At 44.1% G+C, this 27,235-nt stretch overlaps 1 protein-coding gene across 6 annotated transcripts in view; it reads left to right on the forward strand.

The window, feature by feature from the left end:
* Nucleotides 1–27,235, forward strand: part of STEAP1 (STEAP family member 1) — a 77,147-nt gene that overhangs the window by 45,772 nt on the left and 4,140 nt on the right. For 5 of the 6 annotated variants that reach the window (XM_029588780.1, XM_029588778.1, XM_029588781.1 and 2 more), the window contains one exon: nucleotides 4,451–4,615. The exons of the other annotated variant lie outside the window; for it this stretch is intronic. In XM_029588780.1, coding sequence (XP_029444640.1) covers nucleotides 4,451–4,615 — 165 coding nt within the window. The remainder of the gene's footprint in view (nucleotides 1–4,450; nucleotides 4,616–27,235) is intronic. 6 annotated transcript variants of the gene reach the window in all.

Below are 27,235 nucleotides of genomic sequence, written 5' to 3' on the forward strand. Positions count from 1 at the left end.
AATGAATTCCAGAGCTTAATTGTGTGTTGAGTGAAAAAGAATTTTCTACAATTTGTTTTAAATGTACTACTCACTAACTTCATGGAATGCCCCCCTAGTCCTTGTACTAGAGCAGATTCTGGCTTCTTGGGGTTTCTATTACAGATTTTGTCTGTACATTTGTAATTTGTGATCATTTAATTAGTATTTGGTGATGATCTGTCTGTATGATGCAAGCAAGGTATTCTGCTAATGTGAAGGCTCTTTGTGGGTGACTATAGCAGTCCTGCTTGGTTTTGTGTTCTAGGGCCTGTTATAATGACCACTATGTTGCCCTTTCATGGGTAGAGTTATTACTGTTTGAGTCTGGCAGTTAGAATGTCATGATACTGAAAGTTTGCTCTGTATGTTCTGAATATATTTTTAGCTGAGTTTTGTATTATTTCACGATGTTACTGGTAATAAAGTTTGTGTTGCTGTTACTGAGGTAATACCAGAATTTGAATATTATTTTTGTGTGGTGAGTAGTAAGGAAGCTTTGTAAGAGGTGGATGTGGAAGGAGCCGTTGGATCCCTTCTAGGACTGAACTAACGATTCCCCAATCACAGATCATGTAGGATAGCTCCCTAATGACAGCTGCATGGGAACATAGAATAGAGATCAATTAAAAGTGTGATGTCCAATTATGTGTTTTTACAGATTGTTCTTGGTGGAGGGGAAGGGAAGCTGCTGATCTTGATCGTTGGATTTTCTAATTATCACAATTGGGGGATGGGAAGGGATCTTTTAGGTATGTGTTGATGGAACCCACATGTAATTTTAGTCACATTTAAGGAAGGCAATTTTCATTCAGGTGATTTTATCAGGGTAAATACCTTACAAAAATTATCCTCAAAAAGAAAATCTATGTACTTTATAGGTGAGTTTATTAGGTATACTGTTTTATGTAGATAGGTCAATATTCAAAGGTTTTGTCTGGCTAATTTTTAGTTAGCCAGATAAAATGCAAAATTCTAAAAAATCCCACCTTGACCAGCTAAATTGTGTCTGGGTAAGTCCCTACATGCATAAAATTTAGCTGGAGAAAAAGAAGTAGTGATAGAGGCGTTCTGGGGAGCATGGTTAAATTTTAGCTGTAACAGAAAAGTAGCAGGAAATTTGAGATAATAGACAATAAAGTGAAAGGTCAGCTGGACAGAGGAAATCAAGACTTCTGCTAGAAGTCAGCAGAAATTCAAAGAGAGAAATATGAGAAAAACAAGATTACATGATCTACCTAAAAACATTAACTATTAGTATCTATATAAAAAAGGAATATATAAAAATTAGGCTAAAAGGAAATTTATGCTGGCCCTTAACTTACACCAGGTTCTCCTTAATATACTCCCTTATGGCCTCTGTGTTAGGAGGAGATAGTGAATAGATCCTTCCTCATGGCAGCACTTTGTCAGGGAGGAGATCTCTGCCACAGTCATAGGAGTGATACGGAGGCAGGATTTCGGCCGTTGCTTAGAGAATACATCAGCATAGGCGGCATACTGTGGAGGCAAGCTTGGCATAGTTGTGGCAGGCTGGATGAGGCAGGCTGGACTGGAACACAGGAAGATGCTACAACTCACACTCAGAAGAATTTAGGTGACCCATTGCTGAGGCAAATGGGAGGCAGCAGGAAAGCCCTTTAATAGGGCTCTGGAAGTGAAGTCATCATGGGGTTCCACAGCCTGTTCCCGCCACAGGCCCTTTAAATCAGGCGATGCCAGCTGTACATGCCTAAGGATGCACCTAGATGGTGGCAGCTGAGGTGGTGACCTGCTGTGCAGATGAATGTTGGCAGCCTCTGCCACAGGACGGAGGCCCCGATGACTGGTAGTGTTGGGGTGAGTGCATCGGCTTGCGGGAGCATCCCACAAGTTGCCAAAAATAACAATTATCCAGATAACTTTATCTGTATTACCTTTATCCAGGTATATTTAGCGGAACATTTAACCGGATAAATTCCACTGAATATCTGTTAGGATTTGTGGGTTTCGTGGACCCTTGGCCCGAGGTGGAGGTTGATGCTACCTGAGAGGTGGGGCCCCACAGGTCCTCACCATCGGAAGGCAAGGTCAGCTGCAACAGGGGACATGACTGTAGTTCAGTAGCGTGAGAACGTCCTGCGTCACTGCCACATGATCGCAGGTACCTGCACTGAGATATACTGTGAGGTGCCCTGAGGAGCGGGACGAAGAGGCACAGTTCAGAGGGGTCACAGTACTTAGGCAGGACTGAAGATACGATGTACCAGAGAAGGAACCTCCAAGGCAGAGGTGCGCTAGGCAGGCCCCGAGGAGCAAGGAGTACAGAGACAGGATCTCTGAAGGAGTGATGCAGGGACTGCCCCGAGGGGCAGGACAGCGTAGCAACAGAGTCTCTGGTGTGATGACGTAGGGGCTGCCCCGAGGAGCGGGGAAGCACAGAGTCTGATGGAGTGACGTAGGCTGCCCTGAGGAGCGGGGAAGCGTACAGTAAAGTCACTGTTGTAAAGATGTTGAGACTGCCCCGAGGAGCAGGGAAGTGTAATGTCAAAGTCTCTGATAAAGTGACATAGAGGCTGCCCTGAGGAGCGGGGAAATGTAGAGTCAAAGTCTCTGATATGGTGACTTAGAGGCTGCCCCGAGGAGCGGGGAAGCGGAGAATCAAAGTCTCTGGTGTTGTAAGTTAGAGACTGCCCCAAGGAGCGGGGAAGCATAGAGATGGGATCTCTGATAGGAAGTGCTGAGGCTACCCCGAGGAGCGGAGGAGCGAGTCAGCAGGACCTCTGGTGAGGAGCGCAGGAGCTACCCCGAGGAGCGGGGAAGCCTGGAGACCAGGTCTCCCAAAGGAAGCGCAAGCAGGCCCCCGAGGAGTGGGTACCCAAGCCAGAGTCCAGAACAGCAGGTGGAGATCCAAGGCAGGAACCATAGGTCCGGAGAGACAGGAACAAGCACCAGTGAGGCGAAGGAATTCGTTGCCAAGTCAGTTTGCATAGGCCAAAGGAGGTGCTTAAATGTCCCAAAGTAATGATGTCATCAGTCAGGGACGGGCCAGGGATTCCCACCATTGGCCCTTTAAATAGAGAACAGGTGGTACGTGCGCATAACTAGGAAGGCCTGGAGTCGGAGTGTGGGCTGGCGACGTCCCAGCCGCCATGTGGAGCAAGGAGGGCCAGGAACAGCGCAGCGACAATGGCTGGCAGGAGCCGCGAGCTCCCCTGGAGAGGAAGGCCAGGCATGGCAGGAAGTGAGTTGGGTCGGCCGCGGCCGCCCGTGGCCGAAGGCCATAACAATATCCAGTTAAAGTTCCCGCGTATTGATCTGCTACTTGCAAGATTTATCATTTATTCATAATTGGGTTCTATGAAATGTATTCCAGGTTAATTAATTAATTTGTTTCAGCCATTGTCACTTTTTACTTGAAAAGGCTGTGACTCTTTTAGCAGTTGGATCATTAGAACAACATTAAAATGTAATTTTTAAACAATAACATTAGTGATTGTACTTTCCAAGGTACTTCACTTTCAATTTTAATTTTCTGTTACCTTTCCATGGAGTATATTTCTCATTTTAAACTTGGAAACCCGGATGAAAATTAAAGTAGAAAATGTTTCTGGAGCCTTCATGGTCAAAATCTCAAACGGCTAAAACAAGGTAAAGTAAATGTAGCTGCTGCTACTCCTAAGAAGAGGGGTTTGTAATACGTTTACAAAGTTGGGAACAGTTGCTGTTTGTGCTGCAGATTGCTAGAGGATATAAATAATTTGGCAATATGAAGTGCCACACAGAGGATGCTGCCTGCTCTGTGGCTGGATACAGCCTGATGAAAATCATGGCCTCCACCAGCTTCCCCTAGTCTGTTACTATGAGTTAATCCCGCCGTGTGCTGAGCCTGGAGTATGGATGGTTCCGTGCCAAATTAAAATCAGTCCCTCCTGCTGAGTAGGGTCTGTGCCTCACACATTCAGACCTGTTAGGAAGCAGCATAACAGAACATGACGCACGTTTTGTTCCACTGAGACACGATAATTAGATTTGGACCAAAATAATAATTGAGGCCTAGGGATGAAATGAATAACGATATGAAGAGAGTCAACAACATTCATAAATATTACTGCTTTAAAACAAGCCCTTTTCTAACCGGCTTATCAGTTTTTAGGATAGTTTGAAGAATGAAGACCTTTTTGTCCTGATTTACCAATACAAAAGTCCCAATTAGAGAATGATGTTTATTTGTAAGTTGCCGGTTTTTTGGTTTTTTTTCAACATTTTATAATTGCTCAGGATTAGAAGTAACATAGATTTTTTAAAACAAATATATACTGGCAGTTAACATAATTTGGTACTGCTAACAAAAACAAGTATATTTTTTTTAACCAAGGTCTCTTCTTTGTGTATATATTTTGATTTATGAATACACTGGAAAGTATCAAGGTAACATCTGTTCCTTTCATAGGTGAAGCAGGGAAAAGAAAATGCCTGGATTGAAGACGATGTCTGGAGGATGGAAATTTACATTTGTCTGGGGATTTTAGGACTTGCTGTTCTGGCCATACTGGCTGTGACATCAATTCCATCTGTCAGCAGCTCCTTGTCCTGGAGAGAGTTCCTCTGTATTCAGGTATATTTATTACCCATACGCACAGGAGGGAAATTCTGCCTTTCTTTGGAAGGATTTTATTTATTGCATCATAGGCACATATTTGAAGAAATCTCTGGCTGATAGGAGCTCTAAGAGTACTGATCTTAAATTTATTAAAATTAACAAGCGTTAAAATAAGGCCTATTTAAAGATATATTCACACTTATATACTGCTTATTGAATCCAGAGTCACACTCCAGAGAAAACATTTAAAAATGTACTTTTTTTGGTTGCTTCAGCTTTTGTATTACCTGCATTTCAAAAAGATATTTTTGATGTTTTAGTGGATACATTTTAAAAGTAATAGCCCAGTATTGATTCTGAGGTTTCTTTACAGAAGTGGCAAGGGAAAACTTAAGATAAAGAACTGTCTTAAATCTATGAAAAGAAATACTCTTCTAAGCCTAGCTGAAGAGAGCTGCTTTATTTTTTCTTTGTTTTTTTAAATCAAAGGCTTATAACAGCCCTCCATTGTACAAAGCTTGGAGCTATGCAAAAATTAGGCATAGGAATAAATCATTATGGGCCTCATTTTCCAATATCGCATTGGTATCGCATGCGATACCAAAAAGGGGTGTACCTTATGCTAATAAGCATGTGTATCATAAATTGTGATATCAGCTATGCGAAAAGCTCTTATCGCAAGTTGCACTATTAGCCCAATTTGGGCTACATTGCCAGTATATATCGCAGTTCACGATGTTTCTGGACAGGCCTGTTTCAGTATGCTGCAGGCTTAGAGAGAGAGAGAGAAGAGATTTTAGTATCATTTACAAAAAGACCAGACCTTTATTTCTAGGAACTCTGAAATTATCACTTATGAAAGTACTGTACATGCTCAGTCCCCAGATTGATCACTGATGCATTTACCTGGTAACCCTCTTTTACTTGGAGTAAATCCTATTAACCATTACCCACTGTGGGCTATTTCTCACCCAGTTTCTAACACAGTTTATAACATTATACCCTATCCCTACACTGTTAACCTTTTATATGAGTCTTCAATGTGAGACAGTGCCAAAAGTTTGTTTATTTATTTAAATAGTCAAAGTGGTGCACAACATCATAAAAACAAGATATATACATCAGAAATCCTGACCTCTTATAAAGCCATGTTTTCTAGCATTTGAAAAAGCATATGTAATTCAGTTCCTCCTTACCTCTGCACCTTTTTCTTATTAACCTATTAACGTGAAGTTCGATATTTAGCGCTACATAGCCAGATAAATAGGGACTTATCCAACTAAGTGGCAGCTGCTGACTATCCTTCTATGTTAAGCGGCCACCACTTAGTTGTTGCGCTCAGGGGTGGACCCTTGTCCTGGAGCAGTGGAGAACGGCTCCCTGGTAGGGACCAGGAAGCACCTGCCCCCAGGGGGCGGAGCACTGGAGGAGACAGAGGCTAGGATGAGCTTCACCACTGGAAGCCCGAGGTCCCCCCCGTGAGGAGCCCGTAGGGACCCGGGCAGCTTGGACTTAGGTGGGCCTCGCAGGGTCTCCTGGAGAGATGATAGACAGGTGTGCCCACGGACAGGAGAGGAGCGCGATCAGGTTCGAGACTGGAGGTCAGTTGGAGCAAGGAGGACCAGAACAATGTAGGCGATGACAAGGCTAGGGACAGAGTCAGAACCAGGAGACGTAGTCAATCAGGCAGAGGTCAGAATCTGGGAGTCAGGCCGAGGAGTGGTCAACAAAGCAGAGGTCAGGTTCTGGAGGGCAGATGAGATCACAGGCAGGCCGAGGTCAGAAGGCAGGTAGCAGGCAGAGTAGTCAAGGAGCAAGCTGAAGTCAGAAGGCAAGCAGCAGGCAGGAGGGTCAAGGAGCAAGCCGAGGTCAGTACCAGTAAGGCTGTCCAGAGGTACTACCTGGGGAGACGACAGACGAACACAGGAACAAGAGGACACTGGAACGGAAGGATGCAGAAACAAGGCTGGAACAGAAGGATCCTGGAACAAGACTGGAGCAAGGCTCAAACACAGTGACAATCTAGCACAGTACAAACCCAAATGCCAAGGCAAGGAAGTGAAGGCAGGGACTTCCTTATATCAGGCAATCAATCAGGGCGCACCGCAGAGCTAAGACCCGCCCCTGGCCCTACAAGAGGCCGGGCGGTCCGCACGCACACGTAGGGGCGTGGCCAATGCCATGGAAGGCGCCAAACTCAGATGTGAGGTCTGGTGCGCAGTGGAAGGTCTGGCGACCGCCGCCGCAGAACACCGAGGCCTGGAAGAGCTCGCAGCTGCCACTAGGGAGGCCAACCCAGGACCCGCCGTGGAACCAGAGAGGTGAGCAGGCTCGTGCGCAGGCCAGACGCAGACGGGGTAACTAGATAGCTAGATATCTTGGGGACGGGCAGACCAAAGTGGGGCACCTTAACCAGATAAGTGCCTATATTCAGCTCAATAGCAGGTCTAAAGTTATCTGGATATAACTTATCCAGCTAATTAGAACTTATCCGGTTATATTCAGTAGCATAGCCATGCTGCTAAATATCCCTTCTAAGTTATATCCAGATAACTTAGATACAGGGCCGGCGGAAGCACTAGGCGAACTAGGCGATCGCCTAGGGCGCTGAGCATTAGGGGGCGCCGAGCCGCTGATGGCCAATGGCCGCCGGTGGACGTCATCCCAATGGCGGCTGAGCGGTGAACTACTGCTATGCTGTGTGCCGGATACACACAGCAAGAAGATCGGCAGGACCGTGGTACAGTCGCGTCTAAACATGCTGGTGCTCCTCCTCCTCCTTCCTGCCCGCGCGGCCCCGGAAGAAAAATGTTGCCGGGGCCGCGCGGGCAGGAAAGAGGAGGAGCATCAGCCAATGCAGGAACTTCTCCTCCTTCCTGCCCGCGCGGCCCCGGAAGAAAAATGTTGCCGGGGCCGCGCGGGCAGGAAAGAGGAGGAGCATCAGCCAATGCAGGAACTTCTCCTCCTTCCTGCCCGCGCGGCCCCGGAAGAAAAATGTTGCCGGAGCCGCGCGGGCAGGAAAGAGGAGGAGCAACAGCCAATGCAGGAACTTCTCCTCCTTCCTGCCCGCGCGACCCCGGAAGAAAAATGTTGCCGGAGCCGCGCGGGCAGGAAAGAGGAGGAGCATCAGCCGCGTGCAGAAGAGGATCAGCGCGGCTCGAGAAGACCGGGGCCGCTGCAGAGCCCATCCTGCAGTGGCCCGTGAAGAGGAGGCCCAGAGGTGAGAGAGAGACTGAGGGTTTGTACAGTGTGTATGTGTGCGTGTATGAGATGAGTTGAGAGACTGTGTGTGTGGGTGTGAGTGAAGACCTGAATGTTTGCAGAGACAGCATGGGAGAGCCTCTGTGTGTGTGAGAGACAGCATGTGATAGTGAGAGCCTGTGCTTGAGCAAGACAGCATGTGGGAGTGAGAGAGAGCCTGTGTGTGTGTGTGAGTCAGCATGTGACAGTGAGAGCCTGTGTGTAGGAATGATTGTATGAGAGAGAGCATGTGACAGTGAGAACCTGTGCTTGAGCAAGACAGCATGTGGGAGTGAGAGTTAGACAGGATGTGCAAGAGAGAGACTGTGTATAAATAATTGTATGAGGGACAGCATGTAAGAATGCCTGTGTATGTGAGAGAGAGAAAGCATGTGAGAATGAGAACCTGACTGTGTGTTTGAGGGAAGCAGACAGATGGAGAGAAAAGAAATATGTTATAAAAGGAATTGGCAAAAAAATAAGAAAGGGAAGGTGGAAAAAAAAAGCCTGTGACCAACCAATTAGAAAACTAAGATCAGACAGCAAATGTAAAAAGAAATAAATTACTTTTTACTGATTGGAACATGTAATCTTTGGGAATGTGCAAGAGTAGCACTTTCTCTATGCGGATCTCACAATGTATGAGATCAGCATAGAGGAACTGGAAGCCCATGGGGCCTGCACAGAGGAGGCAGCAGAATGGGCTTCAGTGCCAATAGCAGCAATCAGCACCTCCGCAATAGCCATACAGCAGCAGTGACAGTGGCAGCAGAGGGATGAGAGAGGCTCTGAGGTTGCTGGCAAAAGAAAGAGAGGGGGTCTCTGCCTTTAGTGTGTGCATGTGTATGAATGGGAGTCTGCCTGGCTGTGTATGTGTGTGAATGCATGGGTGCCTGCCTGAGGGTGTGTCTGTGTATGAGAATGTATGGGTGTCTTCCTGGGGTTTGTATGTGTGAGAATATGTGCCTGCCTGTTTGTGGTGTATGTGTGTGTGTGAGAATAAATTGGTGCCTGCCTGGGGGTCTGTGTGTGTGAGAATGAATGTGTGCATGCCTGGGGGATGGAGAGGGAGTGGTGTGAAAATGAATGGGAGCCTGCCTGGGGTTCAGTGTGAGAATGACTAGGAGCTTGCCTGTGTGTGTGTGTTTGTGTGAGAACGAGTGGGAGCTTGCCTGGGAGTGTGTGTTTGTGTGTATGTGAGGGAGCCAGTGAGAGCATGAGTGTGTATGAGAAAATCCAGGGGAGTAAGAGTGTGTGTGAGTGGGGGGGGGGGGGGGAGGAAGAGAGTGTCTTACACCCTGAGAGTGTGTCAGTGTCTGTGAGAGCGAGAGGTTATGGTTGGGTATAAGAGCATGAATGTGTATGTATGTGACAGTGTATGTGTGAGAGAGAATGGACATGTGAGTATGTGTGAGAGAGAGAGGATAACCTCCTAATCCTCGATAATATCAGGGTGACTGGAAATCAAGAGCTCCCATGTATGGACAGCAGGGGCTTTTTAAAATCCTTATTAGTTTTAATTATTGTGTGTTATTTGATATATGTACTGTTTTGAAATATTTTATTGGTGTTTGGGAAATTGTAAAAAATGTATATGATTTTAATTAATAGAAATTCTATTTATCAGTAGTTTTAAAATATTTTATTAGTATGGTTTTACTATTATAACTGATGCTTTGTTTCTTGATTTTATTTGTTTTATGAGGAATGGTTGTTCTGTTTTTCCATTGCTAATACACAGAGTCTGGCTTCTTGGGGTTTCCATTTCAGTTTTTTCTAATTTGTGCTCCTTTATTTTGTATTCTGTATTTGGTGAGGGTCTGTCTCTGCTCTGTGTGTGTGACCATGATGAGAGATTCTGCTAGCATAGGGATCTATAGCAATTGGGTTTGTTTTGTTTCCTCAGTAGGTGGTGTATTGGTATTCTAGGACCCAGTGTAATATTTATCCTTGCTTATTCACAGGTAGGGTTATTGTTGTTTGAGTCCTTGGTGTTATTACTGTTATGTTATGATGGGATTGCAGTATAGATTTTGGGTGTCTCTTTTGCGGTGCTTTATGTTAGTTCACAATGTGTCTGGCAGTGGAAGGTGTTTGTGCTGCTGTTACTGTGAGGTGACACCAGAATTTGAAAATATCTTTTAGTATGATGAACTGTAAGGGAAACATCCAAGCTCCATTGTTTGGGGGAATTTCAGTGGATGCACAGAGTTACAGAACTGGAGGTGCAGGATTTGTATTGACATTCTGTCCCTTCCTATATATTCCAGTCTTCACTCTCATAGCCATATAGAATTAGTTGAATGAGGCTATCAAATAATTTTATAGTAGTTTTACTAGAAGTGTGAAACTGGCCAGCTTTTTAAAATAATGCAGAGGACCCTTTGGACTTTTTTTAACAACACTTTTTTTTATAACCAATTTTAAAGCAGGATCCATGCTATAGAGGTGGGTGTGATGAAGAAATGTCATTTTGGCTCCCCCCCCCACCCAAAACAAATTCTTCTGTCTAGAGATGCCACTGATTTTCTGTGGCACACAAATGCATTGGCCCCTGGGCGCCGGAGACCCTTGGTGCGCCACTGGGTGCGAGCCATATGGGGCCGCAAGTGGTGGCAAAGAGGAGTGGAGATTTGGCGGGCCGCAAGCAGTGCCCAATCTGCTCGCGACCCAGAAAACCCCAGTCAGCGGGCGTGATTGAGAATGAGGTAGGAGTCGGGGCCGAGACTGGGGGGGGGGGGGGGCGCAAGGAAGAAGGCTCGCCTAGGGCGCCAAATCCCCTTGCACCGGCCCTGCTTAGATAACTGGATGTCTTTGAATTTTGGGCACCCAAAACAGTTTGTCACTTTACTGCCTTACCTTTCTTGCCCTCTGCTAATGCCTTTGTGGTCCTGCCTACCTTCCATGCTTCCCTCAGCCTTTCCAGATATTCTTCCCTGTATTCTTTGCTCTATGATCTTTAGAAGACTAATATTTTACTCTTTTTCAGCCTTCTCTTTTGAAAACCATACTGGTCTCTTTTTCACTTACTCTTTGTTTACTTCCATTACAATGTTCCATTTTAAATTATCCCACTGTTCTACTTCACTTAGAACTTCTCACCCTGCCATATTTTATTTATTTATTTTTTGGGTTGGAAGTTTCCTCCTGTTCCTTTGAGCTTAGTCAGAGCTAGCCTGTATTGAATTATTGCACCAAGAACTTTAATTTGTACTATGAACCTTAATTTGCAACTATCTAGTGTTCTTCCCCTATTTTTATATCCTCCTTCAATTCATCCCAGCCATCATAACAACAGTCCTCACTCAGGGATCCCAGACTATGGATGTATCGAGTCCAGGTGATATGGATCCTGAGTCTAAGCACTAGATGTCACTATTGAGCAATAGTTGAGGCTCATGGCCTCCATGGTGTCCTCAGACCCAGCTGGTCTCAGCTGCAGAGACTTGTCCTGACAACTGAACTCTGATATTCTACACGGCAGTGCACCACAGTTGCCACAGAACCACTGAGCCTGTCCTTCCCCTCCCCCATCTCCAACATCACCACACACACTGCCATCTTAACAACCTGATACTCCTAAAGTCTAGGGCTGTGACTTTTGTGTGACCCTCCCTGCTTTTGTTGTTATGATAAATCACACTGTCTTACTTATTTATTTATTTAATCATTTTTCTATACTGACGTTCGAAACAGACATCACATCGGTTTACAAAGTATCGCCAAATGTAATTAAAATCGTTTGACTTCCAAAAAGTTAAGAAAAATAAATTACATAAGATACTTAATAAAACATTTAAAATAAAAATGCTATCATGTCAAAACAATAAGAAGATAAAAGGTTTCTTAAAAGAGTAAAACATCTAAGAGCATCTATCAAAATGAATTTAAGACTTAGAAAAGCATCTAAAACTGTACTTAAAAATAGTAGGATTTCTTCTGGGGGCTTATGGCTCTGGAAACGCTTCTTTAAATAACCAGGTTTTAAGTCCTTTTTTGAAGATTCTGATTTCTGGTTCCACTCATAAGTTTTGAGGTAGGGACTTCCAGAGTTGTGGACCGGCAATGGACAGTGCTCTTATGATGACTGGAACCTAGTTCATCACCCATTGTGGCATTAAAAATATTTTTCCCATTTGAAAACAGCAGATCCACTATTGCCCCCTCTCTTGCAGGTTCAATTTCCAGTTGTCTTGAGAAGTGTCTTTTGAAAGGAGTCTGGGATCTCCCTACTTCTGTCTTTTTTGCGGGGACACTCCATTCAACATCTGGCAAATAAAAATCTCCTAACGTAGAAACATAGAAATGATGGCAGAAAAGGACCAACGGTCCATCCAGTCTGCTCAGCAAGCTTCCCATGGTAGTATCTGCCATGCCGTGCAGGTTACCCCCATGTATCAGTCAGTTTTGCTTGATGTGCTTTGCTTATGGACTTGGCCATAAAAGCAGTCCTGTGTTGTTTCCTTAATGTCTGTGGATCAGTACCCCAGACTGTAAACAAGTCATGGCTCGTGTTGGTTGTCTCTGAATCCAAATTTCTCTTTCCTTTCACCTCTCCCCCCCCCCCCCCCCCCCCTTAGAAACAGAGAGTGATGTTGTAGTTGCATCAAAAGCATCAAGGTTTATTGGTTAAGGGCAGTAATCCCATGCCTTCTGTTATGAGTAGTAACTGCTGCTCTGTGCTGGTTACCCCCATGCTCATCAGACAGTAAAAGTCCAGGCCCTCATTGGTTGCTGACTAAATCCAATTCCCTTTCCATATTATCTTATGGATATCTTTGATTAAATCTTTAACTACCTCTTCTTTCTGTGCAGGAGATCTGTAGACCACATTGGTATAATAAAAGTGGCTCTTCCCCTTTCTATGACAACTCACAGGGCCTCCTCATTTACCCATATCCTTGCAATTCAGTTGCTTAATGGGATGCTTTAGACACCTCACTCACTCTTCTGCCTGCTCGGTCCATACTGACCAGACCATAACCTGCTATAGCTGTATCCCAGTCATGAGATTCATTATGTCGCTGTGACATCAACAATATCCAAATCTGCCTCTGTTTTAAAGGACTCTAAGTCCAGGATTTTATTTGCCAGACAATAAACATTTGCACGCATATCTTTCATAATATTGTTCCCTCCCTTATCTCCTGTCTGTGTATTCTTACACCTCCTTGTCCTTCCTGTTCCTTACAAGTGCCTTTGTGTGATTCCTCCCTTTCTGTGCGTTTCTACTTATTTATTGAAAGCGAGAGCCGGATTCTGACAAATGCCATCTACCACCTCCTCCATCTAATTTACATTTCTATCAATATATGATTTGAGTGCTTCACTTAAGATAAAGGTATTCCTCTTAGACAGATGCAGAGCATCTGCACCACCACACTGTAGGCCTTCATTCCTAATATGCTGCGCCCCTGCTCTCTCTATGGCACTGCCCCACGAAAGACTTCTGAGAAAAATTAAGAGGTCATGGGATAGGAAGCAATATCCTATTGTGGATTGCAAACTGGTTTAAAGATACTTTGAAATCCTTGGCTCAGTGTGCAACAGCAGCCATAAAATCAAACAGGATTTTAAGAATTATTATCAAAAGAAATGGAGAATAAAACGGCGAATGTCATAATTCCTCCCTATCGCTCCATGGTGAGACCACACCTTGAGTAGTGTGTACAATTCTGGTCGCCGCATCTCAAAAAAGATATACTTGCATTGGAAAAGGTACAGAGAAGGACAACCAAAATGATAAAGGGAATGGAACAGCTCCCCTATGATGAAAGACTAAAGAGGTTAGGACTGTTCAGCTTGGAAAAGAGACGACATGATGTGTCCTACGAATGCCGGTATATAAAAATGTTAAATAAATAAATAAATAAAGGTCTATAAAATCATGAGTGGAATAGAACGGGTAAATGTTAATTGGTTATTTACTCTTTCAAAAAATACAAATACTAGGGGACACTCCATAAAGTTAATAAGTAGCACATTCAAAACAAACAGGAGAAAATTATTTTTTAATTAACATACAGTTAAGCTCTGGAATTCATTGCTGGAGGATGTGGTTAAGACAGTTAGTGTAGCTAACTGAGCTGAGTTTAAAAAAGATTTGGACAAATTCCTGGAGAAATCTATAAACTGTTATTAACCAAGTAGACTTAGGGAATAGCCACTTCTTATCACTGTACGATAGCAGCATGGGATCTACTTAGTGTTTGGGTACTTGCCAGGTACTTGTAACCTGGATTGACCACTGTTGGAAAGAGGATACTAGACTTGATAGACCCATGGTCTGACTCTGTACGCCAATTCGTATGTTTTTATGCCCCCACACTGCCCCCTCACAAGGCAGCATGCTTGTACTAAATAGTCCTGTAAAAATGGGCTCAGTCACTAAAGTGGCCCCTCCCTCTCCAGTCTTCTGTGTAAGAGGCCGAGTCTGGGAGTGCAGGATCATGGGCTTAGCCACTCACCGCATGCTGCCTTGTGATAACAGGAGTGCCAGAGCCTGATCCACAACTCTGAGGTTAGTTGATAACACTTTGATCACAAATAGATTGTTCATGATCTAATCTGAAAACCGTACGAAAAATTTTACAAATTGGAGTCCTGAAATACTGGGAACTGAATATTATCACAACTGCTGTGAATCTCTCCCATGATGGGAAGATTCTCGTCGGAAGCCAATCCAAGCCAAGTTGGCAAAACCTCATGTTACTATGCATGACAGAAAGACAGATGGATATGTAAATGAGAATTTATTTTCCAGCAAAACTAGCTACATGAATTCAATGTTATATATTGTTATATATTCAAATATAACCAGAGTACTATAAGACATGCACATTATACATTGTTAAGACAGAGTTTCAGCCTTGTGGGAAGTGAATCTTATGCTAACAAATTAATTGTAGGAATTATTAGATTTGTCTCATTTTCTAAAATTACTTATTAGGCCAGGGGTGGGCAGTTCCGGTCCTCAAGGGCCACAAACCAGTCTGGTTTTCAGGATATCCCTAATGAATATGCATGAGAGAGATTTGCATGCACTCTGCCTCAGTTGTATGCAAATCTATGTCATGCATATTCATTAGGATATCCTAAAACCTCGACAGGTTTGTGGCCCTCGAGGACTGGAATTGCCCACCCCTGTGTTAGGCAATAGGTTTTATTAAAAAAATAACCGTTAGGAATAATGAGAGGACCGACTCAAGGTTTCTTTTGTGATTTACAAATTCATTATTGACACCAAGCAGATTGTTTACAACAAGACAAAGCCACCTGAAGCTCCAAGCTTCTAATGATTAGTTTTAATTCACTGTGAGCATTAGCTATTCAGATTGCACCTAATATCGATATGTTGTGTTTTGTGTGTATCCCCTCTTTAGAACTTTACAGCGACTGGAACTAGCTGCACCAAACTTTACCTAGATTTACTAAGCCATAAGGTGATAATGCACGATAAAACAGTACTTATCACATGTTAAATACTGTTTATAGTGTGATACCTCCACATTGCAGCAATATCATGCTATATTTACAAAGATTTTCTTCCCCTGTTGAAATGAGCTGCTTTGCAAGCATTTGCATGCTTAAAATTACCTAATGCATGCAAAGCAGCTCATCAATAATCAGTTCCATACAACTATGTGTGATTTAGAAAAAAATTCAGCCTCTTTTTCTATTGCTTGAGGGAGGTGTAAATATTTTACCATAGGATAGGGCAGGGCTTCCCAATCCTGTCCTGGGGACCCCACAGCCAGTCGGGTTTTCAGGATATCCACAATGAATATGCATGAGATAAATTTGTATATACTGAGTCTCCATGCTATGCAAATGCATATTCATTGTGGATATCCTGAAAACCCGACTGGCTGTGGAGTCCCCAGGACAGGTTTGGGAAGCCCTGGGATAGGGGAAAAGGCCGGTAGCCACCATTTTGAAAGATGGCATCAACTGGGCCTGGAACTAGGGGGTTCTCCAGCCCACCAGTAACCCACCAGGGATCTTTTTAAGGTACAGGGGTGGGGTCTGGGTGCCCTCCCATACCACCAGTGTCTATTTTGGATAGAAGGGGTTAGGGGAACCCTAGACTCCAGGGATTATTGGTGTCTGCTGGGTGGGTGACTTGAGGATGATTGGTAGATGGAGGGGAGATTGAGATTTCCATATGGGGGGGTCTTTGCTTGGACTGCATGGGGATTCTGATATAAAGAGGAGGGGTTTAGGAAGGGGGTAAGGGGGTCACTTTGTGTTTTAAATTCTATTTTTTTAACCCTTCTAGGGTCCGGGCTGCCTCTACAGGGGGTGGGGGGGCGGGTGGTGGTTTCAAAAGGCATCCAGGGTGCATTTTGACAATTTTGGGGTGGGTGGGCTCAGGGCCGCATGGCCCTTTCAAACCATGGTAGCCCTGTAAGAAGCAGGCGACCATTGCGCATTCTGGGGGCCTCAGCTGTGTTATTGTTCATTGCTGATTTTTTTCCTTGATAAAGAATAACGTGGTGATATTGTCACGATATGCTGTGGAGATGCCAAATATAATTCTGGAGTATAATTCACAAAGAGGTTGATTCTGTCATTCGAAGGCCAGAAAGGAAACTGAGGTGAATAACTATGTAGTCCCTTCCTGTGTCCTCACCAGGGAAAGAGAACTAGCTGGGGGGGGGGGGGGGGGGGCTGACAACCTGACACACCTCTTCTCACTGCATTTCTTTGCCCCAGGGTCCATTCCCAAGCAGCGGGAAGATAAACTTCTTGACCCTCAGGGTTTTTCTTTTTAGATACATAAATTCCACTGGATTTTCAAGTCATATTCCAACAAAATACTTTACTTAATAATGAATTTCTTTAGTGGAAATATATTTGTCACAGAGTTCATTTTCCTTTAAAATGTTTGGTCTAGCAAGGGAGTGCGGTACTTTGCACTTGCATAAAAGTTAGCACTGCTTATCCCTGGGTGTAAGCAGTAAGGAATCTGTCTACTATTTGGGATCCTGCCAGGTACTTGTGACCTGGATTGGCCACTGTTGGAAACAGGATACTGGGCTTGATGGATTCTTGGTCTGATCCAGCATGGCAAGTCTTATGTTCTTATGATCTGACACCACCCCCTTTTTCCTTCAGTAAAAGTATGTGTGCTGTTCACGGTGCACATACTTTTATCCAGAGGTGGGGGGGGAGGGGGGGGAGCAATTTACAAAGGCCAATTGTACACAGATTAACAATGCATAACTATATGAAGAGTTTACCCTGTTATTTTACTTGCAGCCTTTCAAACAGTCCCAGCTGCTAATCTAATTTTATCATCATACCCTCAGCAAAATAGCTACCAATGTGTCTGTAGCCGAACATCGAGTCTCCTAGGTGGTCTTCTGCCTCTTTCAGCCTCTTAAAGGGCCCGCGGAGGGAGTAGCCCCGCGGCTCCTCCTGATGATGTCATCTAGGGTATTCCTCTTCATCTCTATAAAAGGACCCTTCGCCAGTCCATCTTTGCCTTCACAAGGAGCCAGTCCGTTCCTGCACTTCTCTTTGTCTCCAGCTTCTTCAAGGCATGCCATTCGTCATGGGAATTCCCTTGTCGTCTTCATCCATGGTTCCTGGTCCTTCGTCCTGTCTTCTTCTGTGCTCCTGGTTTCTCGTCAGAGCCCATGTCCTCATCTTAGATGTCCCTGATGTCTTTACCTTCAGATGTTCCTGATGTTCTTGTCTTCAGATGTTCCAGATGTATTTGTCTTCAGATGATCCTGATGTCTTCGTTGTCAGATGTTCCACCTCCAGGCGTCCATTCCTTCTGGCTCCTCTCTTTGAAGCCTTGTCCTCAGATGTCCTTGGTTCAGGGTCCCCCCTAGCGTCCTGCCAGCGGATCATGCTGTCAGTGGACCTGCCAGGGCGCCGCCTCACCGGGTCACTGAAGCCTCTACTCCGGCTGGAACCTGTTAGGAGTGTGGCCTGGATTCCACCTCATCCTGAGTTTTAACTTTGCTGTCATCTATCCATTCTCTAAGAGTCTTAATCCCCTTAAGCCTGTCCTGGTGCGGATGTTCCAGGTTCTGGGGGCCAACCTCTGCTCATCCAGCGGACCCTGCTGTCAGTGGACCTACCAGGGTGCCGGTCACGCCCGGTCACTAAAGCCTCTTCTGGATGGACCAGTCTTGAGCCGCCCGGACCCTCTCTTCATCCTAAAGCCTCAGCCTTGCCTTAGCTTCGCCTTCTTGCCTAATGTTTTTGCCCGACCATGTCTCCAAGTTCCTTCATCTCAACCATGTCTTCAAGTGTCTTCATCTTGTTCCAGTACCATCGTCTGCCCTTGACCTCAGTCTATCCTGCCACATCTGCCGTTTCAAGGCGGCAGGTCCCAAAGGGCTATCAAGTGGCCGGAGGGCTAACCCAGAGACAAGCATTGCGTTGCTGGGTCTCTTTCAATGTGTTTAGGTTCAGCAGAGGTCAGAGTTTGTCTTCAGCCTGTCCGCCTGAGCTTGGACACGTCTTACCTGCCTCTGCGCTTTCTCGCAGCCCCTCTGCAGTTGCGCCGTGGTCCAAGGGCACACTAATCTCGCCGGAATTGGGACCGCTCGCTAGCACTCTCGCAACAGAAGGTAGGGATAGTCAAGGTTGCTTTTCAAGGTACAGTGCCGCAGTGGGCCATGGCTATCGCAGTACTGTCTATTTCAAAGCAGTAATACTAAAAAATGACTTCAAACAGGATACCTTAGCAAATTCCTCCTGAGATATTTTTCTGAACCCATTTCTTTAAAATCAGATAGAATGAAATGAGAAAAGTGTGGCTCAGGCCCCACTCCCATAGTTTTCCATGGGAATAAAAAAAAATATAAAATACATTTTTCCTCTAAGAAATAATGAAAGGTAGGTGGGAAAAGGATGAGTTGGACTTACACTTGCTCTGAGCAGAAATCTGGGGTAGATAATCCCAGAAGGCAAATTAAACCTGTATTTTCAGGGGAGATAAATTATTATTTGTAGATGGGACTGAAGTCCAGTAATGGAGATTTTAGGCAGGTTCTGCCTCCTGCATATTCCAAATATCTTTGTGGGCTCTTGCAAATATCTTTTTAAATGCTTGAAAATACACCAAATAGCAGCCAAATATCCCCTTTTTATGACCTGCAAAATTTGAAATTCAGTTGCTATTTGCCTCCTGGAGGCTATAACCACCAATGGTGAATTGATCTTAGGAGTTAAGGCTTAAAGCTACAATCAGGTGGAATCAGTCAACATCAGAAATATTTTTTCATGGAAAAAATGATAGATGAATGGAATGCCCTCCCAGAGGAGGTGGTGAAGATAAAGACAGCAACAGAATTCAATAAAAGTGTGGGATAGACACTGGTAAGAAGACAGAAGCAAAATACTGGGGTAACCTGTAGGGATATGCAGCAGGGACAGATACGTTCGATTTGGTATTCGTATTCGTCGGGACCCAAATCCGTTACATCCGTTTTCGGGGGACCCCGATTCGTCCATTAGTTATGTATGGTATTCGTTTCCCATTAAAGTTAAAAAAAAACCAAAAAAAAAACATCCCACCCTTTAAATTTAATTAAGTACAACCCCCACCCTTCTGATCCCCCCAAGACTTGCCAAAAATCCCTGGTGGTCCAGCGGGGGTCCTGGAGCATTCTCCTGCACTCAGGCCGTCGGCTGCCGGTATTCATTGGTCAGTCCCTGTCACATGGGACTCTCCTGACCCCCCCCCCCCAAAAAACTTTTTACACATACCTGGTGGTTCAGGAGGGCCGCGGAGACAGATCGCCCGTTCCCTCGCTATCAGCTGCGCTAAAAAAATGGCGCCGATGGCCCTTTGCCCTTACCATGTGACAGGGCAAAGGTAGCGCCGGCGCCATTTTGAATATTGGCAATACGGCCCGAGTGAGGGGATCGCTTCCGGACCCCCGCTGGACCCCAGGGACTTTTGGCCAGCTTGGGGGGGCCTCCTGACCCCCACAAGACTTACCAAAAGTCCAGCGGGGGTCCGGCAGCGACCTCCTGCACTCCGGCCGTATTGCCAATATTCAAAATGGTGCCGGTGCTACCTTTGCCCTGTCACATGGAGAAGGTACAGAGAAGGGCTACCAAAATGATAAGGGGAATGGAACAACTCCCCTATGAGGAAAGACTAAGAGGTTAGGACTTTTCAGCTTGGAGAAGAGACGACTGAGGGGGGATATGATAGAGGTGTTTAAAATCATGAGAGGTCTAGAACGGGTAGATGTGAATCGGTTATTTACTCTTTCGGATAATAGAAAGACTAGGGGACACTCCATGAAGTTAGCATGGGGCACATTTAAAACTAATCGGAGAAAGTTCTTTTTTACTCAACGCACAATTAAACTCTGGAATTTGTTGCCAGAGAATGTGGTTCGTGCAGTTAGTATAGCTGTGTTTAAAAAAGGATTGGATAAGTTCTTGGAGGAGAAGTCCATTACCTGCTATTAAGTTCACTTAGAGAATAGCTACTGCCATTAGTAATGGTTACATGGAATAGACTTAGTTTTTGGGTACTTGCCAGGTTCTTATGGCCTGGATTGGCCACTGTTGGAAACAGATGCTGGGCTTGATGAACCCTTGGTCTGACCCAGTATGGCATTTTCTTATGTTCTTATGTTCTTATGTGGGGGAGGCTAAGGGGGTAATTTTAAAGGGTCGGGTGGGTGTTTTTTTATCGAGCCATCGGCGCCATTTATATTACTGGCAGCCAAAATGGCGCCGATGGCCCGAGAGCGGGAGATCGCGCCGGGACCCCCCCACTGGACCACCAGGTAATTTAAAACATTTTGTGGGTTTCAGGAGGGTGGGGGATTTGTTTTAAAGGGTCGGGGTGGGTTTAGGGGTTGTTTTGGTGTGCCGGTTCCCCTCCCCCCCCCCCCCCCCCCCGATTTACGATTTTTCACGATAAATCGGGGGAATTTCTATTGTATCTCGACTCTAACGATTTTTGATTTAAAAAATATCTGACGATTTTTTTAAATCGTCAAAAAACGATTCACATCCCTAATTACAACCCAATGCAAGACACAAGGATAATCTGCACAGAGCAGTAGTTACAACCTTAACCAAAAGGCATGGGACAACCTGCATGGAGTGACATTTACAACCCTAAAAACCTTGCTGGGCAGACTAGATGAGCTATTTCAGTCTTATTCTGCCATCATTTACAATGTTAGTATTTTACTATGACTCCTGAGCTTTTTTATGCATTCATTGTTCACTTACTCATAACCACAATATCCTGAATTTCTGTCCTATCATATTTCTGAGTAGAAGTTTTTGCATAGTTTTTTCTGAAGGTCCAGTTACTGGAATGTGGGTGGAGGTTATTCTTTCACTTCTCCATTCTAAAAATGTGCACTGACTACAGCTGCAGTTTTTCTTCTTCTCTTCCTAAACATGATCAGCTTTCCTTATGCACCTCTATTTTTTTATTTATTTTTTTTTAGTATTAGGCCTATCCACTATTATTTTGTTACTTTTTTCCTTTCTTCCTCTGTTATTATAATAGTTATGTATACTACTTTGACAACATGTCTTTCCTTTGGTGGCCCAAAGGAGGATCCTGTGAGCTGCCACACTCACCCTATCGCTAACCCACACTGCCAAGGACCTCCTGTTGCAGTGGAACACCATGCCGCCAACTGCTGCTGATGCTGCCAGGCTGTGGCCATCCCATAGGTGCATGCATGTGCGTGCATAATATTCGTGCAGTGGTGGGAAACCCAGAATGGCACCTCTAGATGACGTCAACCAACTAGCCTATATAAGCCGAGGCCCTGAGGAGCTAAAAAGGGGTCATGGGGGTTAGAAGAGGACTTATATGGCTAAGAGGTGACCACTGAACATACACGCATATTCAGTGGCCGCTACTTAGGTGCATAAGTCCTGCTTACCCAGCTAAATACACTGAACACACTTTCAAAATTTTGGCAAGTCTTGGGGGACCCTCCTGACCCCCTCAAGACTTGCCAAAAGTCCCTGGTGGTCCAGCGATGGTCCGGGAGCGACCTCCTGCACTCGGGCTGTCAGCTGCCAGTATTCAAAATGGCACCGATAGCCTTTGCCCTCACTATGTCACAGGGGCCGACCAATGGCACCGGTAGCCCCTGTGACATAGTTAGGTCAAAGGCTATCGGCACCATTTTGAATACCGGCAGCCGAGGGCGTGAGTGCAGGAGATGGCTCCTGGACCCCCCGCTGGACCTCCAGGGAGTTTTGGTAAGTCTTGGGGGGGTCAGGAGGGTGGGGGGTTTGTTTAAATTTGCTCCTTTAGACGGCTGAATAATTCGGCGAAAATTGGTTGTATTCGTGGGGAATCGCGATACGTTTCGCTTCCCCACGAATACAACGAATATGGCCCTATATGTTGCGGATTACCAATACATAGGAAATGAATGCACACCCCTAATGTCCACAATAAATGTGACAACTTGGAAAATTATTAATCACACACCATAATCCTAAATTGAAAATTTGATAAGGACCTTCAAAGAAATGGGCTGATCGCATTGCTGCAAGCTCTGAATGTAACCAACAATTACTAGTCCTCAAATGTAATCATCAGTCCCATAATATAAGACATTCTTTAACTGTCCCATTTTTTATCTTTTTTATATATTTTTGAACTATGCAATTAAAAATAAATTCCACATATTGCTTAAAACTCTAATGCTGAAAGTTTGTATGTGCCTGGAAAATGTAACAATTGTGCGCTAAAGAGTATCCATAATATAAAACCACAGTGAGGATACTGAAACCGGCATATGATGAAATTAATCAGAAGTCATTTATCTTAATTAAAGTGTGTATTCACGTTCCTTGATGACCCCCAACATGAGCCGCATTTTGGAATCTTCCTGCCTCAGGGGAATTCTTCAATAGTACCACTGATTTAAACAGCTTACTTGCACATAGCAGCGTGAACAGCATATAACAGCGTGGACGACGAAGATGTTGTCAAGAAGTTAGCTGGTGGCGGGGTTTAAAAAAATGCGGACGAATCTCATTCTAGAAATAAACGTGAAAATGCCAGATTGCCCATGCTATTATGTGCAAGTATGCCATTCATACTGTTATGGGCAACTGTGCCTTTCCAAGCTTCGCCCCTTGACTGCGATCTCGGTGTCACGAAAGGTACATCAGCGGTGTGCAGCCTTTGCATCATGGGAGAGCCTTTGTGAAGAGCCTGGACATCAGTCTACTGCCACTAAGACTCGTCTTTCCAAGCTCTGCCTCCTGACTGTGATTTCAGTATCAAGTAGGGGACATCAGCAGCGTGCAGCATTTGCCTCATGGGAGAGCGGGAGCCTGGACACCGGCCCACTGCCATTGGGGACTTGTCCTTCCAAGCTTCTCCCCCTGACTCAGATCTCAGTATCAGGGAGGGTATATCAGCAGCCTGCAGCAGCACCACTCTGTCCATTTTTTTCATCTCTCTTTGCACCGGTTTTGAATAAGCTTCCTATCAATGGGTAAGAAGAGAAAGGTATCCCTGAAGTCACAGCCATCCATGCCACAGGTGACTCCATCTTCTACTATGCAATTGACTTTGGATGTTTTTTGGTTCTCAAGTCAAGTTGGGGGCTCGGATGAATTTGGGGCTTTTAGCTCTGTTCCTGATGAGGCTTCAGTCTCTCTGAGCCCTGAAGGCTCATTATCACCTTCTAGTCGAGGCGTTATTGCATCCGGACTTGGGAACCAGGATGTTGAGTCTGGATTGGCTCATTACATTCTTCTCTGGATGACAGGCCCTCGGTAGGGGGTTAACAACCTCTACCCCAAGAGTAACTTTGTCAACTAAACCAGCTGTTATTACCGTGGATTTGCTGTGGACCACAATTACTAGACTGGAGTCATCAAGGTCTGAAAAAATAGATGCTGTTTTGGGAGGGGGGTGTCTAAGTAGTATTTCATCTCAGGTTCACGAACAACCTCTTCAAATCTCAGAGCATTAGGCCCAGTTAGATTACCTTAAAATCACAATGTGCGGCTATTTCCAATATAAATGTTTCCTTCATTCAAAAGAATAAACTACTTACTAGGAAAATTGACAATGCAGGGAACCAGTTTTAAACATTTTAATCTGTGTTTCTTGAATTTTCCATATTGTTCCTTGATGCCACCCATGGAGATGCTGAGAAAGTTCTTTTTTGGACTTTCTCAGGCTCTCCAAGGAGACTATGCCTGATATTTAAAAGCATTTTATGTTTCTAATTTATTTATTTATTTATTTTATTTATAGTCCCTTATATACCGATAGCCGTTTGCACATCGTATCGGTTTACATACAACTCAATAATTTTGGGCATGGCCCTAAAACTTCAGATGTTATCTGCAAAAACTTGAGATGTTATCTGAAGTTATCTGCAAAAACTTCAGATGTTATCTGAAGTTTAAAACTTCAGATGTTATCTGCAAATTAGTCTGATAATATAAATGTACAAGACCCATTAGATTTAACCAGATTTTTGGCGCGTTCAGACTCATTGATTCAAAATAGGGCTACTCTACTGGTAGTCTTTGCTCATGAGACTGACATACAATTGACTTTATGCCTTTTTTTTTTTTTTGTATTAGAGTCTCTCTTTTATGGGCAAAAGATTTATATATTTCCTGATGCTGTTAAGGAAACCAAGGTATGAAGAAAACAGCTTCTACTTTGAAAGGACTATAGCCTTAGGGGCAACGTTACAGTTGAGGCTCCCCTGCAAATGTTTTGTGAGGTGGCAAGGATCAAGTTATATCTTTCATGATGGAAGGCTTTTTTGTTAATAAATCTTTGCGTCCAGTATAATGTTGGTTCTAGATAAGTGGCCTTATTTAGAAGTATGACTGTAGATTTTTTTAAAATTATTTTTCCTTATATAAACTCTCCCCCATATGATATCAATATGGTTTTTGCTAAATATAGTTTTTTAGTTTGTAATTATTATTATTATTTTATGTTTCTGCATAGCAATACCGATTATGTCTTCAAATAAGCTTGAATGTAATTTAAAATGCAATAAAGGAAAAAATAAAGAAAATTAGGGCTGAAGTCCATGTATACTTTCTATATGAGAACTTCAGCTCTATGCAGGCTGTAGTACAATTATCTTTTGTAAGAAGATTGAGCATAGACAAGGCCACTTTAAATAGCTCTAATGCCCTGCAATTGTCATGCATGTTATAAAACTGTAGGAATCATGTGATCCTGCTCATTGTCTGACTGCCTGACTGATAGACACTGTCAGCACCAGCAAACACTACCATACCTCCCACCTTACTCCATCTGGGTTGTACTACACCAGTACTAGAACAGCTTTGGAGGATCCTTTTGCCATTTCTGGTAAGGATTCATGTCAGAGCTTCCCATATGTTTAACCAATATGACACCATTTTAGCACTTGAAAATTCACATGACTGCCAGAGGACAACCACAACAAATTATCCAGGATGCAGTCCCTCTCTAACATTCACTCCAATCTCATCCACCCCACACTCCAGCTGTTCTCTCTCTCTCTTTCAACCTCCACCATCTCCAGTCAATGCTTTTTCTCAACCTTCACCCCCTTCAGAGGACCTTCTCTTAGCTTATCCCTCCAAAGGATCCCCTCTCTCAACCTTCACCCCACTTGCTTATTCCCTCTTGCATTCTCCAACAACTCTCATCTCCCCAACCCATCCCCCTCTCTCTCATGCCTTCCAGTCTCTTTTTGCCTCCCCCTAGCTGACCCTCCCTCATCCCAAAACCTTTCTTATAACCCCTATTTATCCTTTGTCATCCCCATACCCTCTATCTCACCTCCTTCCCCAACCTTCTCTCATATACCCGTAGCTGATTCCCTCTCACCTCCAGCTCTTCTCTAACATCCCCAAGTTGACCTTCTGTCATTCCCTCTCTCTCACCCTCCACAGCCAATCCCTTATCCAGTCCTCAAGTCCCTTCTCCATCTGATCCCAATGTTCAAGCAGCCCCTCTTTCAAACACCCCAATGGTCAGGGAAGAAGAGGAAAAAGGAAGCTCACGTCCTCTTCCTTCTGTGCTAGAATACACCAAAGATTTTTAACAGATCCCACCTGGGAACCATAGCCCAGGACAACAAAAGGAAAAGAAAATCAAATTTTTATTTTTCAGACTGAATATTTTCTTTTAAATATTTGTTTTCAATACAAATTTTGTGTAGTGTCATTTCCTATTGATATAGTTGTATAAGAATAAATATGATGTGTATGGGCATTAGGACATGTTTGCATATGTAAAGTATGGAGTCATTTGGGAATGTAAAAGGATGTGAGGATGATGTAAAATTTGAAGAGAGGGGAATATACGGTTGGATATCATAGTGGATAATACATTGAAATTGTCAGATCAGTTTGCTCCGGCAGTCAAAAAAGCAAACAGAATGTTAGGAATTATTAGGAAGGGAATGGTGAATAAAATGGAAAATGTCATAATTCCTCTGTATCACTCCATGGTGAGACTGCACCTTGAGTACTGTGTACACTTCTGGTCACCGCATCTCAAAAAAATATATTTGCGCTGGAGAAGGTACAGAGAAGGGCGACCAAAATGATAAAGGGGATAGAACAGCTCCTCTATGAGAAAAGGCTAAAGAGGTTAGGGCTGTTCAACTTGGAGAAGAGACGGCTGAGGGGGGATATGATAGAGGTCTTTAAAATCATGAGAGGTCTTGAACGAGTAGATGTGAATCTGCTATTTACACTTTCGGAAAATAGAAGGACTAGGGGGCACTCCATGAAGTCAGCAAGTAGCACATTTAAAACTAATCAGAGATAATTCTTTCACTCAATGCACAATTAAGATCTGGAATTTGTTGCCAGAGGATGTGGTTAGGGCAGTTAATGTAGCTGGGTTTAAAAAAGGTTTGGATAATTTCCTGGAGGAGACGTCCATTAACTGCTATTAATCAAGTTGACTTAAGAAATAGCCACTGCTTTACTGGCATTAGAAGCATGGGAACTACTTAGTGTTTGGGTAATTGCCAGGTTCGTGTGGCCTGGTTTTGGCCTCTGTTGGAAACAGGATGCTGGGCTGGATGGGCCTTTGGTCTGACCCAGAACGGCAATTTCTTATGTTCTTAAAAATGAGTGTTACAATTTGCTACAGACACGGTGATGTCTTTTTAAAAGTAGCTTTTGCCATAAAAAGGTGCGGCCAATGGCTTTTAGAGAGTAGGCTTTGTCACCTTTCTCATATCACGTGACAGAGTAGTCACAGAATGGTACAGTTTGTTTCAGGTAGATTGCCTAAATTTACCATAAAAGTAAAAATTTGCTTCCATGCACAGCAAGGCTGAATCATCCCCATTCAGAAAACTCTAGCCTGCAAACATTTGAAATAAATGCATCTGAATAATTATGGGAATTCCCAAGCACCAGACCTTCAGTACA

Source organism: Rhinatrema bivittatum, chromosome 2 (assembly GCF_901001135.1).
Source record: "Rhinatrema bivittatum chromosome 2, aRhiBiv1.1, whole genome shotgun sequence".
NCBI lineage: Eukaryota > Metazoa > Chordata > Amphibia > Gymnophiona > Rhinatrematidae > Rhinatrema > Rhinatrema bivittatum.